This window comes from Thermobia domestica, chromosome 9 (genome assembly GCF_964235325.1).
Source record: "Thermobia domestica chromosome 9, izTheDome1.hap1.1, whole genome shotgun sequence".
In the NCBI taxonomy this organism is placed as follows: Eukaryota; Metazoa; Arthropoda; class Insecta; order Zygentoma; family Lepismatidae; genus Thermobia; species Thermobia domestica.
The window spans coordinates 6,994,708-7,011,968 of record NC_137462.1 but is presented as its reverse complement, the minus strand read 5'-3'; the positions used below and the strand labels follow the sequence as shown (position 1 = coordinate 7,011,968).

Sequence of the window (17,261 nt, the reverse complement as noted above, 5' to 3'; positions counted from 1 at the left end):
TTAAGCGATGTCCGGCCTCTTCTGAATTCACAAAACCACCGAAAAATTGTAGCACGGGAAGGAGCAAGGTCCCCAAATGCCCTCTGCAAACGGTCAAGGCTTTGTGTCTCGTTCAAACCACTTTTGAAATCGTAAAGGATCATTGCCCGAAGATGTTCCCTTTCGAGCTCCATTCTAGACAGCCGAATACTGCTCACATCAACAAACAAGTGAAGGCGATACGGCCACGCCGATTAGCGAGGCGAGTTGAAACTTGCTTCGCTTCTTCGCTCTGATTACCACTACCGAATGCAATTGTTGGAATTCAAATACTGTGCCACAACAATGCGTATCTCAAAACTTTCGTAGTGACCCTCATATATATATATTCGAGGGGGTGTCTCATGGTTCTGCCTTTTAGGTTGAGTCGATGAGAAATGAATAATAATAATAAAATAAATGGTTACAGGACACCCGTGACAAACACATCTTGCTACTTTCAGTCTACTGCCTAAAATTGTTCTACCACCAGTGGGCTAGAAGTTTCTGAAATGTGGTGTTGGCACGAAATGCACCGAGCATTTTGAATAATAGGAATGAGGAATGGTAAAGGTTTGAAATAGCGAAAGATGGCAATTCTGACACCACAGAAAAAGACATTAGGAAAGGATTAATGTCATGTACATAGGACGGTGACAAGAAAGAGTAGGAGAAAAACAGATATTAAAACTTTTTTTTTAAAGTTTAGCACCGTTGATATGAGACGTGGACATACGTTTTAAAATGAAATTCGAACTATCGTAGTGCATTCCAAGTTTTTAATGCTCTTCTAGCAACTAAACCCTGCCCGGGAAGAGCTTCAAGGATTGTTGTTTTATTTCTTGGCGATCAATTTCTAAACAGTTAGGTCCTGTACCAATGCGTAACACATTAACGTCACATGAGAGAGAATTTAGAACAATCAACCTCCCCACCAACCAAAAGTTTGAGGATAGAAATAAGGTAAATGAAATGCGCGTAATTCTACTCCGTACAGCAAAGAATCTTCACAAGGATGACGTTTGTGATATTTTAAAACACAACTGTACATAATTTACAAATTATTCAGTTATATAATATTCCTAAAATCTTTATTTTATACCTATATTTTTTCTCTTATGTATTGAGATATAACATTAGATTTATAAATATATTAACCTGTCTTCTTAGCGCTTTGCGCATAGCAAAAGTTTGGAAATGGCGCATTTGGTAAGAATGGCAAGGAAAAACACTATTCACTAATTACACCCTCTTTACTTTAAACTGGATTACGGTTTAGAATCACCCTTACGTTTCTGTAAAATCTTGAAATAGTGATTATACACATAATTCTTACGAACTATATATATTTCATTTCACTTCACACTTGTCGTCACATACTCAACGAAGCCTATGTAGTGTTCCAGTGTAGCACTGGTATATATTATAATCAAGTTTTAACAGGTTCACAAACAAAAATTCCATGTGCACGAAAAAGTAGTTAAAATAAGGCAATAAGACTATGTAAGAAGACATAAGGCTTCAGTTTACAACTACTGGGATCTGAAAAAGGTATCACGGTGATACTGAAACTGTAATCCATTTAGGAGTAAATGGGTCGTAATTGGTAAATATAATTTTTCCTCTTTATTTGGTCAGTGCACTTCGTATAAACACAACTTCTGAAAGAAAAACATGAAATAAAATCTAACTTTTCCGACCGTGATTATGCCTTGTAAGCTACAGGAGACGGAAGATAGTGAATGATTACAAAAGTATTAATGGAATGAGAATGTGGGAGGAAACAGAATCTCGAGAAAACCCACGGATACGATGCTGTCGAACAGTTTGGAGTCAAACCAGGGATCCCTCGCATCACACGTGAGCGCTCTACCACTGAGCCACAGTGCCATTCAACTTGTAAACGAAGGCTCCGTGTATAAGTAATGACAAAAGCAAATGTAGTAGAAAACAGTGTCGAGAGCAGCAATGTGCAATGACTGCAGCATGTTCATTCAAATCACTGACAAACACATTCATTTGTATAAAATTATCAATATCTAGAAAATTCACTCATCTAAATTTGACAAAGATGTTCTTTGTTATCCTTACCTAATGAAGTACAAAAATGTTGGTGGGCTTCTAAAGTTTTCATGCAGCGTTTGTTGCGTGTGTCCCATACACGTAGCGTTTTATCATCACTGGCACTGACCAGATACTTGCCACCGGGGTGGAATATCACACCGCGAACCCAATTATCATGGCCAATTAAAGTAAAGAGACAAAGGCCAGTGCCCACATCCCATACCTGCAAAAGAAAACAAAATCATCAGTACACATTTTATCTCACATGACGTTATTCTAAACTTATTATTTAAACTGTTAAAGTTGTAGAAAATCAGTTAAGATATTACACTTTTGGTTTGCTATCCATGACTGCTTTTGCTTAATTCTTTACCAGTTATCAGCTAGTCTATATTTTTCAATTCGCAGAAGAGAAGACTTAGCCATAGAGTATTTTTTTCCAATGTATTAACTTTATGTTATTCGAAAGAAATGCAGACGACTTGTTAAACGCTTGCACGGACATGGGTTTAGGAGTAAATGCACAGAAAACTAAATACATGGAAGTACGTCGAGATCGTAATAATGCAAATTATGGATGCGTTAAAATATCAAATAACACTTTCGACATAGTGCACACTTTGAAATATCGAGGATTAATATTAACAGACCAAAATCATATTCACGAAGAAATTAAATGTCGACTAAAAGCAGGATATTCCCTCTTGACACATTATTGTTCAGTTCAAAATCTTTTTGTCATCGCGAATTGTGTCAAAGAATTTGAAACTCACAATATACAAAACGATAATGATGCATCTTATTCTGTATGGTTGCGAAACATAGTCGCTTACTCTGAGGGAAGAACATAGACAAAGTATTTGAGGATAAGATCCTGAGATGAATAGTCGGACCCAATGGCAATGGGGAATGGCGGAAACTTCATAATGAGGAACTACGTAATCTATAACGTTTACCGAACATTGTTAGGGTCGTCAAATCTAAGAGACTCAGGTGGGCAGGTCATGTAGCCAGAACGGAACAGAGTAGGTACACTTTCAAAATTTTAACTGGAAATCTAATCGGAAAACGTCCATTAGGAAGACCTAAGCGCAAGTGGGATGACAACATTAAGATGGATCTCGCAGAAATAGAAATACAAAGTAGAAACTGGATCGAGTTGGCTAAGGATAGAAGTCAGTGGAAAGCGTTTCTGAACACAGAGTTGAATCACCGGGTTCCATATGCTATAGAGTTTGTTAGTTAATTAACCTTATGTTTTACATATGTGTGCGATCTTTCCTCCAGACACGCGATGGGTGAAGTTAATTAGTTCTGCATTGTTCTTCGTGGTGGTGTTCTCTGTTGTGATTAGAGATGCAAGGGCTCGGAAAAAAACGGCTTTTTTGGAAAAAAAAAACTCGGTTTTTTCTGCTTCGCTTTTTTGCTTGGGAAATTTTGGGCTTTTTTGAAAATTCTGCTTTAAATTGATAAACCAGATTTTGTTTCGCTTCTCTACAACACAAAAAGTTATTTAATTAGTGGTTGATGCCGATAATAATATAAAACCTCGAAAATAAACCATGAATTTCGAAAAGATATTTTAAACAGTTTTACTTCTCAACATATTTACATTATGAATTCCAAAGGATTAACCAATGTATATAATAAGATTTTTTTTAACCTCCTACATACAAAAGCAAGCAGGGTTGGCAAGAGCCATGGTTGTTTTTGAAAATGCCAAAAACCCGTTTTTTGGGGGGAGTTTAAACTAGGATTTTTTGGTTTAAACCAAGTTTTTTTGGGTTTAGATACTTTGCTTTATGTATTTATATTACATATTGACAGAAATAAGTTTGTTTCGCCTTGGTGTTATTATGCAACAACGGGGTTATGCTGGAAGAGGTCACATAAGCTTAAACAGGGTGTCTACTGGAATACCAGAAAGTAAATTCATGACTTTTTCATGACTTTTCATGACCTTTTTGTTCAAATTTTCATGACCATGGCGATAAAAATTTACCATTAGTAATAATAAACCCCTACCATCAGTAGTGCATCGGAACTATGCGGGTTGCTAGTCTTAAATATCACTTATTGTGAATCTTAAAGAAAGAATCTAAAATTCTGCCGCCTTGTGCTCGAGCACAGAATAGCACTTACTGGCCTGCTCTTACCAGTTAATCACTCTATACTGTATTTGAAGTTTTAATTCTGAGTATAATTATCCATCTAGCAGAAATTTGTCTAAAATTAAGCACTCAGAGAACTGCCCAAAGACAAAACAAATTATAAAAGAAATTCGTTTTAAAAAAAATAGATCATCAAATTAAAATCTGTAAACTCAAACGAATAATATTATTTGCATAAGTCTAAAGGCCCAAAAATACACAATTTACACTTCTTAGAAGTAAAGAAATAGCAGATCACAAAGTTGGACAGTAAAAAGTTGTTACTATATTACAGAGACTAGAAGATGAAATGGGGAGTAGCTAGGAAGACAGTAAAGTACCAGTTAGCCAGCACTAACTGGTGGGGGAAATTCTCACAATTACTGACCTGATACAACTGTTTCAGTACATGCATTATGAGGTATAAAAGTATGAAGTATAAAAATATACTCTGAGATTTCAGATTTTCATGACCAGTTGGGTAAATAAAGGACTTTTTCATTACTTTCATGACCACTAAGCTAAATATATGACTTTTTCATGACTTTCATGACTTTCATGACCAGTAGACACCCTGTTAAAGAAGCAAGTCAGTAAATTTCTTAAATTGAGAAACTCCAGCCCTAGCCATCGGGAAAATCTCGTCATTACTCTAAATGTAAAACAATAACGGAAAAAATCCTGTTATTGCTTTGCATGTAAAATTTAAAGATCAACGTATCATAATCAGTACGCTAAAACTGAGGTATTAAATTACAAATTTAGTGCGTACATATCATTGAAAGTGCAATCCAAGCTAATGTTGGAAGCTACGTAGGCAATCGATAAATTTTGTCAATTTATATCAGTATATTTAAGCAACCTTGGCTTCTTTATAAAACAACAGGCATTCAGGCATGCAGAAATATACAATTTAGTTTCGTTTCGTATGTTCAGGCTTAACATCCTTACGTAATACCGAGGTTATCAAGGAGAAGACTTTCGCTTAAAGTGACATCCGAACCGCTACTTTGTTTACGCATGAAAGAAGGATTGTGGTTCGACCGAGAATTGAACATGGGACACCTTGATTAAAAGGTGAAAAGGAAATAAAACTAATGCAGATGGTTTGATGTATGGAAACGTCACCATGAAGTTCACACGATTCGCATTTTTCGTACCTTTTATTTTTTTTCGGTTTAAACCAGTTGTTTATTAAAAAAAAAAAAAAAAAAAAAAAAAACAGCTGGTGTAAACCAGCTAACCCTAAAAGTAAATACTTCTTTTAAAAAAATACTCAAATAAGTAGCAAAATTCTATGTAGTATTTTTACTTCAAAATATTCCATATCCTCTTTTTGGAACAAAATAAAATTAAAATAAAACATAAGAAAAATACTTAGATTTATATGATACACTTAAAGGCTGCACACCTAGAGCTTTTGGTTTTGTATATTCTTGAAATTCTACAGTTTTATATAAGCACCATCACGGTTTATTCAGTCCTCAAGTTTTCTGTATTTTTAACAAGAGGGATTGAACATGAAGGGTGTGAGATAAGAACATGGTAACCCATAATTTTACTATTTTAAGAAATTAGAAATTTTCTGCTGCACAATCCATTTTGAAAGTCGGAAAGCTGATTTTTCACATGTCTATACATGAGGGATTAAACGAAGCGGTATGCGTTGCTGCCTATCTGATGCTGCGTAACTCAGCAATTGAAAATTTGTTAGTTACCATGTTCTTGGCTCACACCCTTCATATCATTATGGAACTCTCCCCACCCCACCAACACACACACACACACACACACACAAAAAAAAAAAAAAAGGACTACGGAATATATTTAAGTTAAGATAAATACAACTGCACAACAAACATGATTGACTGGAGCTTTTGCGCTTCTATCGAGAAGTCCGGAATTCACTCAGCATTCGACCATTCTGACAAAACTTTTCTTCATTCCATCTATGAAGTAGAAATAGTGCGTGTACTGTGAGTTGGCTGACTTCATTTCTTATTGTTTTTAAATCGTTATTATTACTAATTACCAGCAGTGACGGTTTTGCGAGGGTTAGGGGGGGCGGTCTTTCGGACTGAAGCCTGTTCCCCAAAATTACGGAATGTCTAAAACAAACGAAATATCTATTAGTTATGCCTTTACTCATTAACTTTAAGCTGCCGTCAAATAAAAATTACGAATGTTTAGAAAAACTAAACATTAGTAAGAAAAAAACCCTCCCAAAATACTTTTCTAAATCCGCCACTGATTCTCAGCATAAAATGATCTTCAAGGTTGTATCCGGAAAATTATCGCTAAATATATAAACGAAACGAAATACAGTATTAGTTATGACTGTACTCATAAACTTCAAGCTCCTCCCAAATAAAATTAGGAGATTTTAGAAAATGAAACAATCGGAGAAACCCGTCCCAAAGTACGTTTCTAAATCCGCTACTGATTATTTGTATAAATTAGTATTCAAGGTTGTATCCGGAAAATTATTGCTAAATCGTTGCACAGCTACAGTATAACAGAAATGTGGAAGTACGGTTAGACGGATATATTGAAAAACGTACGCTTTGACGGATATATAGAAAAACGTAAGTTTAACTTCTGCGTTAGAAGCTCGAGTACTAAGCTCTTAGAAATGAAACAGACGACAAACTGAAATGATATCAAGAAGAAAAAATATCGATAACTCAAAAGTTAAAATAAAGTTAAACAGCCTCTAAAATTGCCCTCAAATACTACATTCTTCATATTAGCTTTAATTCGTAAAACATGTGCTCCATCCATCTTGATGGTGAACTTTAGAGCGAAATATGGCATTTAGGTCATGGAATTCTTATCTAAGTATAGAATATACTATAAGAAAGCTATTTAGATAGAAAAATCATGAAAATGAAAAAAAGCCAAAATTTCCAAAATTCTCATTTTTTTTCCCAAAAAAGCCGGCTTTTTATGTGAAAAAAACCATCGATTCAAAAAAACCGGCTTTTTTGCATCTTTAGTTGTGATGATTGACACTTTCTTCGATGCGTGTTGTCCTAAAATTATCCACTGTCCTACAATATTTATATTCGAATTTGTGAAGATGAAAGCTTTAAGTTCTGAAGAATCATGAATTAGATAAAACGAAATTGTGGATGGAAGCAAATGTTATTTTAAAATTACAAAATTCTGCCGTGTATAATGTGCACTTAAGCTTTCGGGCCGAATTTTACAGAATATTTATATTTCCTCTGTTCCCTCTTCTCAAGAAGTTTTTCTTCGTGACACCTACATAATCTGATGACACTCTCAGTGGAACGAGGTTCAAAGTCTCTTTCGGCAGCCCTAGTATCCTACTCTTTAACATCCGAGAAGTCAAGAAGTAAAGGGACTTTTGAGAAAAGATACATTTATTCTAAAGATAGAAAACTGAAACATACATTATTTTTCTACATAATCTCCCTACACTTCAACGCACTTTTCCCAATATTTCACAGGTTTTTGATTCCGTCGGAAGGGGGGGGGGAGTGTTTTCCTGTTGCACCTGTAACCAATTTTGCACCACATCAATGACTAGCTGATGGTTGACGTTTAAATTTCTTAACTTCTGGCGATGATGGGTGTTTCCTCCCAAACCATGCTCGCTGCCTTACTTTCCGGTTTGTAATGATGTATCCAAGTTTCATCTACAGTAACGATTTGCTGTAAAACTCCATCTCCCTCGCGACGATAACGGGCCAAATGTTTACGAGAGAGGTCCAACGTTTGTACCTTCCTTCACGATAAACAGCTGTCACCATTCTGCGCTTGCACTCGACGAATAATTTCCACAGGTTTAACACCTTCTGCAAAGAGAAAGCGGCTCACTGGCCTCATTTCCTCCTTAGTGCAGATCGCCAATGAAGCTGCCATGTTTAACTGTCTCCTACACTCCAACCACTAACGCGGGAATAGGAGTGACACGTTGCATAGAAGTGTTGCAGACGACACTAATATAGCGCTGGATACTAGCAGTGTTACCAAACCCTAGTGCGAGAAATTGCAGTCCCTTTACTTTTTCATTTCCCCTCGTATTTAGTAACTTTCAACTTTGAATACGAAAACTGCTTCGATTTTACCAAATGTTGTTTCTAACATTTTGTTTTAAATATCAGCTAAAGTATATTGCTACTCCCCGCGTACATTACATAAAAAGAAATTATGTATTGTTTACGCAATGGTACTACATAGTCAGCGCCATCTATAATAATAATAATGCTTACTCCGTGGTTAGGAATATCAAATTTAACAAATCCGATTATAGTATTGCACGGTTATTATTGGTAGTTTGTACAAGCACTTCTAACTTATAACATAGAATACGAGAATTAAAAACATTTATTTAGATATTAACAGTGCATGATGTGCAGCGTTATTTTCCCCACAAGATTTGTGTGAAGTTGATGCCAAAAGTTCTGGATGACGGACAAAAGGATAAACGACTCGACATTTCCTGTTAAATGCTGTAGCATGTAGAGAGTGAAGCGGACGTTTTCACAATGTAATAACAGGCGATGAAACATGAGTGTTCCAGTACGACCCTGAAAGCAAGCGCCGAAGTTTGGATCGCACACGAAGAAGACCCTATGGCCCAAAAATGCAAGAACATTGAAGTCACGATCAAGACAATGCTCATTGTTTCCGTTGATAACAAAGGGGTGGTACACAAAGAATTTTTGCCTCACATGAAAACTATCAGCGCGGCTTACTACATGGAAGTCCTCAAATGCCTGCGAGACAGAGTCAATCGGGTCTGACTGGAAATTGCCCAATGCTGGAAGCTCCATCATGATAACGCATTGAGTTACAACGCATCCATTGTGACGTCATTACTGGCTAGAATCGGCGATGCCACGCTGCCGCAGCCAGTGTACGGTCCCGTCATGAGCCCAGCGGACTTTTTTCTATTTCCTAAGGTCAAAAGAAGCTTGAAAAGTCATCGTTTTGACGATATTTTGACCATCTAAGCAGCAACAACGGGTGTTCTAAGAGGGTTATCGGAAACTGACTTCCAGGAGGCGTACGTTGCTTGGTAATCGCGCTAGCAGCACTGTGTCGATAATCACGAAGATTACTTTAAATGTACCAATAAATTTTATTTTCTGAACCCACTCTCATTAGTTTCTGGACAAACTCTCTATGATATTGTTTCACTCCACACGTCTCTTAATTTCTTCCTTAATGGTGCCATTCCTGAGACCTACAAGAGTTCCCATTTTTCGTATTTCTCATTTATACAAACGTAACACAAAGACAAATTTACATTAAATATTTCTCCACTTCCTATTACCAACAACGATGACTGATATTTTGAATTGGTTAATAACTGTACTTACTTTGATGGTTTTATCTCGTGAGCCAGAAGCGAGGAAGGGTCCAGCGTGAGCTCCCTTTTTGTTATCTGCTCCTGCAGCTTCATTGATTGCGGAGTAAGCACTTTCTGGGGCCCATGTTATGCATTCAACTACATGGTCATGGTCCCGAAGTTCAGCCTATAAACAAATCACAATTATTAACAAAAGTTTATCATATGGAAGATATAAGTTACAAACTTATATGGGAAACACCTAACATGACAATTAATCGTCATGTAATGTATTTCAATGGAACTCCACGCCACCACTACCACTACTGCTGTAGCTTCTGAAACCAAAGATTACTATCCATGTTTGAATGGACTTGACCACAGATATAAAATCTGCCGTTTCATAATATTAGTTAACTTAGTTTTTATTTGCTGTGTCTAAAAAAATACTGCAAATGTACTAAAATGGTTCAGGAATCACGGTCACATTCCTCGATAGCTTTCGGTAACTTACAGGAATCTCTTTGCCACTTCTTAGAGCGTCAGCTTCCACTTTCTCCGTGTATGTACTCAACCGAAAAGTACGATTAAAACATTTGCTAAGGTGAATCTTTTGAACAAATACTTTCTGTTATACTCCAAACACTTTCCATCACAGAACTGCTTAAAAATAGGTACTGGTGCAAAGTATTTGCAGTAGCAAGAAAAATCTTTAAGGAGATTGTTCGAGTACAAAGAGTTTACCAACTGGGCACACACACGAAAAACATGACATTCCACGAGTAGACAGAGTTCCATGTGAGTTGCCGAGAGTTACCGAAGTTGATGGCGATTGCTGCAATAGTTTACAGTACATTATTACTTTTTAGATACATCAAGCAAAGGGTAAGTAAACAAATTTTTACAAATACGAATTGCGTCAAGTTATATATTTAAATTAATACTGTATATGTCGTTTATTTATTAATTAATTAATTTATTTATTTTTAACAAGAGCATTCTATAAAGTGGTACTTCGACCTAAGAATATCACTTTACTTACGAATAATCCATGTTACGGGAGAAAAATATTCGCTAAAAATGCACAAACGTGCGAGAAAATATTCAAAGTATAAGAGTACCTATTTGAGTGCATAGCAATACCCTTCCCTACAACTATCACCACTTGTGATATTAGTGTCCATTGTCTATCTTCCTTATTTTTTCTTTTTATTATTACTGTACAATAATTTCAGTCTCAACAATGCTCTATACACTGTATCTTTTAGGTTTAAAATGAAAATAACTGATATGCGGAACGTATTATTGGAATCTCCACTATTTTATATGGAAAACTTCGACTCAAGACATGAGACTTTCGTGCAGTCCTTTCTCGAACGAATTAGTCTCGTTATACTACTGTACCGAGACTTAAAAAAACTTAGATCTAATTTTTAATAGCGACAATTATTACATACATAACAGGTTACACAATTTAATGAGGTAAAAATTATACTGATTCTAACAATATAGATGTATTGTTAGAAAATATTCTTGATAGCTTACCGTAAGTCACAATAAACAGATATGTCGAAATTATAGTAATTAGATTCTTGTAAGAGCACAGTATTGTGAATTACTCAGAGGAGGAAAGAGAGTTAATAAAACACCCCTGGAACTAAAACAGCCTTCAGCTGTCTACAGAGATACGCTAGTCACTTGGGTTTTTGATAAGGTGAATGAGAGTTCTATTTTTCTTTCATTCATTCTATTCAACTAGGATTTGTGATATTAATGGTATCTGTAAGTGTTGAATGTATCATATGCACAGGACGGTAGAAATACCGGATCATCCCCATATATTTTGGGTCATTTAATCTTTATAATGTGTATATTTTGTGTGATATTTAATACTTTTTGACAACCCACGAGGCCCATTTTATTTTCATATCTTATCAAATGCTGGTTATATATATTACAAAACACGTCTGTGTTTTTGCTTTACAATAAGGATTTTAAAAACAGGAGAAAATAGTATACTAGTATATGCTTAAAACTTCTTTTTTTTAAAAAAAAAAAAAAAACTTCCGAAGGGGGACAAAAGTGGGGGGGGGTTCATAGAATACTGTGACTAATAAAATACTTGAAAAAGTTATAGAAACGCTGATACACGTATGGGTTACTTACATTAAGAGCTCCTGATTATTAAATTTGGACAAAAGTCAAATGGACTACTGCTGGACCCAATGTTGGAGGTGCTTCCTGAATGTAGCAAGCATACCATCTATTTCGAAGCTGCCAACTCTGAAGCCAAGTAAATGTCCCCATCACCATAATAGAAAAACCAAGTGTCTACAAGTTGGACGTATCCCTTCTGATTCTAATTTCACTTACTTTCCCTTTAGAGCTTCATAAACCGAATCTATATAGGTTTGAAACGTAGATATACAAAAAGGAGACTAGTATGTATAAAGATATTTACATAATTGATTACGGGACGCCATCCATATGGAAGATAACATTACAAATTAAAAAAAAACATAATTCAAGCATAATTAAAGCATAATTCAAGTTTAAAAATACGAATAAACAAACTTACCTTACACTCCTTTGTAGCAGTAACCCAAACACGAATCGTTTGGTCGTTAGAACAGGAAGCAATTAATGAACCATCATGGTTCACTCGTACCATTCGAACCCATTCGCGATGCCCTGTGAACGTCTTCACACAATAGCTGCAAACATAAAAACCATTCAATTAACTGCTGCAACAAACTGTGATCACTACTTTCATACATATATGCTTACTTTGCTCACTTAACGAAAAATATATCCTATTCATCAACTTCAGTTTGAAACTTTTTTTTTTAATTTTTATTTTTGACAGAAAAAAAATCCGGAAATGGGAATAGAAAATGAATTACCAGAAAGTAGAGAACACAAAATCACACATACTTAAAAAAAAAAAAAAAAACGTAAACTTTAGGGATGCTTGTTGAAATGCGTCATGACATAGGAAAGAAAGTAGGGACGAAACGAAAAATTGAAAACAAACAAAGAGATGAGAAAGATTGGAGAGCATGTATGTGAGCGCTATATTATAATGCAGGGTCACGTGATGGTTAATGTTTTATCTTCTCCGCTCTTTTTTTTTAAAACTATATCGCATTGCTACACAAAATCTTACACAAGCAAAACGCGATGCATCTACGATCATAATTTACTACTATGGCATATTATATATCCTGTCCCAATTCAATCGCCCTATTTTCATTTCGTGGTGGTAAATTAATATATGTGTATTTCTTTCTTTTCCAGATGTAATACAGTAGAAGAAACACGTTTTTTGTTAGAAATTTGTCGATCCCAAAAATCTCGCCAGGTGTGGTGGTGGCAGTAGGAATAGTGAAATGGCGACCAACGCAAAAAAAGCGCAGGTAGCGTGGTGGTATGCAGAACTTGGTTCCATTGTCGCAGTGCAACGACGATTCCGCCAGGAATACCATAGAGAACCCCCTAATGCGAAAACAATTCGAGTATGGAAACAGAATTTCCTGGCGACTGGTTCAGTGGCTAAAAACCACGGTGGTGATCGCGAAAGTGTATCAGAATACAATGTGCAGCGCATTTCGGAAACATTTCAAGGAAGTCCGCGTAAGTCCATTCGCAGAGCCTCGCAGGAACTGGGAATACATAGAGTTGTATGTAAACGTCTGAAGTTGTACGCGTACAAACTGCAAGCACTGAGAAATACAGAAATGAAAATAGGGAGATTCAATTGGGACACCCTATATATATATATATATATATATTCATTCTTCATGACAAAACTGTACTCTTTCGATCTTCTAAATAGTTGATGTTCAGTGATAAATGTATCCATCGTTTCCTTTTAGATTTCCAATACGAAGAACCAACCCACTACAAATCCCTCATCATATTTACTGAAGACTGGTTATTGAACTGTCGATAAAGAGACCATAAGAACTTTATATTTTATTGTAATCTGGATATAAAACGCATCAATGGGTTGTCGAAATGCAAGATCCGAGATTACTTTCTGAGACTACATCACTGGCAAAAGCTCACAACAGTAGTTTTTTTCTGCCTTTCTATCTTTTCATAGTGGATTCATAATTGACACATCCAGCTGTTTCATAGTATTGTCCCAGAGATAGTCTTCTTGCTACACCCTCTTGGTTTTCATTGAAATGACGAAAGGAAGAGAATGTTCGGTTTATAAAGTTTTTTTAAAAAAAGGGGAAATGAAGTGGATCTCCTTAGCATTTGACTACAATATGAGTTAGGACACGAACATTTGTGTGAAATTAAGTTATTACGTTTTTGTCAAAAATTAAGATTTACCTCGCGGACTACATAATGTCAGTTCCTCGTTTCTCGACGGTGTTACGGATTCAGCACTTCGTAACTCCATCTGGACACATTCCAAACCAACTACCAGCTTGGACAATCTGTAGTAGTTGGAAGGTTTTTAAAGTATCCTACTGCTTTATTTTATTGTTTTTCTCTCTTTGTATCAGTTAAATACAGATATAGGGCCGAATCTAGGATTTTCTGACGGGGGATGCACCAGTAAGTACCACATCATTTGAATAAAATTTTCATTTTTTTAAATGCCTTTAAGCATCTGTCGTATGAATGGCGAATATTGTTTTACAATACACAAAAACTGTCCAACTTTCTTATATAGTTTTACTGATGTTCAATGTGGTTTCCTTCATCACACGACACACATCTATGTGGTAGTCTAGTTCGCCACACACGTCCTCTAGCGTATCTCAACCAATGGTCGTAAATGGAGCTGTAATGCAATTCCGGAGCTCACCCAAAGTTGTTGGTGCTGGAGACACACATCACCCAAGAAAAAAAAGAAAAAGAAAAAAAGAAAAAAAATTAGAGCAGGAGACCTAGAAAGCGATGGGAAAAGCGCTAAATCATCTTCAGCATTTCGCCTAATGTGTCACCAGGACCGCTTGGACCTCCTCTACTTTCACCTTTACGAAAGACGACATTGTCAACCTGTCGATACTATCTCCGAATGCTTTGGCGACCTGACACTGTAGTTGCAAACTGTCTATGGAAACAACGGAAAATCACTTCTCATATTCCAAAATGCAGAATGCTTTGTGTTGCATAGACAATTTTGGAAAATAAGATTTTGCTGACATCTGTCGCCATGACCCACTATTATGAACATCAAAAATAAACACTTTCAGATGTGTTCTTCGTTTCATAATTAGCACAAACGTATTATATCAATAGTTTTAGACATATTTCACTTTCAAACCCGATGATTCATTAATGATCACCTCCTTTGGTTGACTGACTGAATGATAAAGATTTAATAGAAACGTCAGCATCCCCGTCCCGATTAACGCGACTGCTCAAAACATCTCCGCTTTTCAACTACTTAGGTTTCCAAAGTTAAATGGTAACTGTTGATAAATACGTAGAACTGTTGATAAATAAAACCCAGCAAAATATGAATTGTGATAAACTAAAATCATTAATTGCAATTTACGACTGATATATTTGAAAGTAAATATACTTTTAACATTCTAGGAATCTATATATCATCCGTCACTGTCTAAAATTTTTTAAACTAACTTTTATATGTAAAAGATTCATACAATTTTAAATATTAACAGGAATTTCTTTTATCAACATTCACAATCTCTCTACAAACTGTTTGTAATTTGTTAGAAGAGAATGACTAAGTTAGCTGATTGATTAATCTCGATTTGGACATTTATTTTCAACACTGACGCTATGTAAGACATGGACCTACAATTTAATGGGAATCAAATCTGGATCTTCCACTTCGAAGGTGCGCCTGCTGACTACGCCCACAAGGGAGCTCTAATACGAATACGTTATACAACCTTTCCCACTAAATGTATGTACATTCCAGCATAACTCACTAACGTCTGGAGCAAATTCAACTATATTTGGTATACAGATTGACTTACAATCTGAAAAAAAGTACTGTTGGGTTAAAGACACCCTTAACACCCCTGAGGGTCGTGGGAGGGAGTGAAATGTAAAAATAAAATCAAAAACGACCTATATTAGTGTCCAATCCAGTTATTTTTGGATCGTTGAGATGAATAATGACACTCCTGATGCCATTTAAGGTCAGCTCCCATTGAAATGAGGGGATGGGATGAGAAAAGGTGAAAAAATGTACAAAACTGACGTTATCTATTGTTTGTGATCGGACCACGGGAAAATGACTGCCCATTTGACATAAATTCTAGAACATAGTACCTACATCAAGCTCGATTACTATCGTACTTCTTTTTAAGGACATATCTTAAGTGAGAAGTGGGTTCAAATATTTATGCCAAAATTAAATATATTACGGGTTTTTACCATTACACTTTCATTGAAATGTGTATTTTCAGGGAGAAAGGGCTCACTTTCCATAAACCTATCTTCCCATGCGAATAACGGGTATTTGAGCTAGTATTCTACAAAGATTGTAGAGTTACGTTCAAAACTAGATTGTCTAATAACTTTTCCTACTACTTATCGGCTGGATGGTCCAATTTCAGTATTCTATGTAAAGATCATTTAAAACATGGAACACTGGACTCTATTTGACAAACTCCCTTCAGATGTTATTTATTATTATTATTATTATTATTATTATTATTATTATTATTATTATTATTATTATTATTATTAGGATGTTAGGCAAAATGCCTATTCATTAATATTAAAGATATGATGAAAAATAACGTTTGAAAGTTCATACGGAGGTTTATAGTTTCAATTTAGGCTAATTTTATTTTGCTTATTTCGTCCATTCCTGCCTAAATAATTGCTTTAGTGCTTAACGTTGCCTATTCTATGAATTTTCTTCAAAATAAGATTTTATTGGGGAAAAATATATAATTTAGTATTTCAAGAAAGGACTGCTATGTGTACTGATAAAGTGCTTTAAAACTTTTTACTGTTGTGTGCACTGATAACTGCATAAAATTTGGACTGTTATGCGTAATAATAAAGTGCTGTAGAGAATGTATTTATTAAATATACATGGAATAGATGTTAAGTTTCGTTTTTATATATGCAGTAAAAGAAGATATTGACAGACAGGTTAGTTTCTATTTTCTCTGAACATTATCTATGACATGAATTTATTTTTAATTGTATTGGGTATTTATCTTCAGCATTTCGAGTTATATTTAGTGCCTATTTTTTAAAATTTTAAGTGTCCATTTGCCTGCCTATTTACCAGGTTTTTAGTACCTAAACATCCGGTCTCTAATTATTATTGATTATTACTAACTACCCAAGCAGTACTCACCCTGTAGCCACTTCCCACATTTTGATACTTTTATCTCTGGAAGAAGAGAGGATGAAATCACCGCCAGGCATAAACGTCACACTCGACACATTGTGATCATGTCCGTGCATTGTCTTCACACATTCATACGTCTGGAAATCCCACAGCTTAATCGACATATCTGCACTACAAGAGGCTGCAAAAACAAACAAAAAAATATATGAGAATTCTCTCAATAAATACAAAATTTATGCATCTATACACATTAATAGGTTTGTGGTGATGCCAATCTTCAAGAGACTACTAATTCTAGCTCTGTTGTATTTTATATTACTATTTTGTTGCTAATGATTTCAGTTATTTTATTTTATATCATCTTCATGAGAACATTGTTCAGGGTTGAAAACAAATCACTCTG

The 17,261-nt window shown here is 35.4% G+C and overlaps 1 protein-coding gene across 1 annotated transcript in view; it reads right to left on the bottom strand.

Annotated features, from left to right (window-relative positions):
- The window catches only part of Lis-1 (LisH and WD40 domain-containing Lis-1), a 185,869-nt gene that overhangs the window by 9,519 nt on the left and 159,089 nt on the right, over nt 1–17,261 (bottom strand). The window contains 4 exon segments of the mRNA XM_081770535.1: nt 2,110–2,305; nt 9,584–9,739; nt 12,131–12,266; nt 16,865–17,039. Of these exon segments, the coding sequence (XP_081626661.1) occupies nt 2,110–2,305; nt 9,584–9,739; nt 12,131–12,266; nt 16,865–17,039 (663 nt within the window).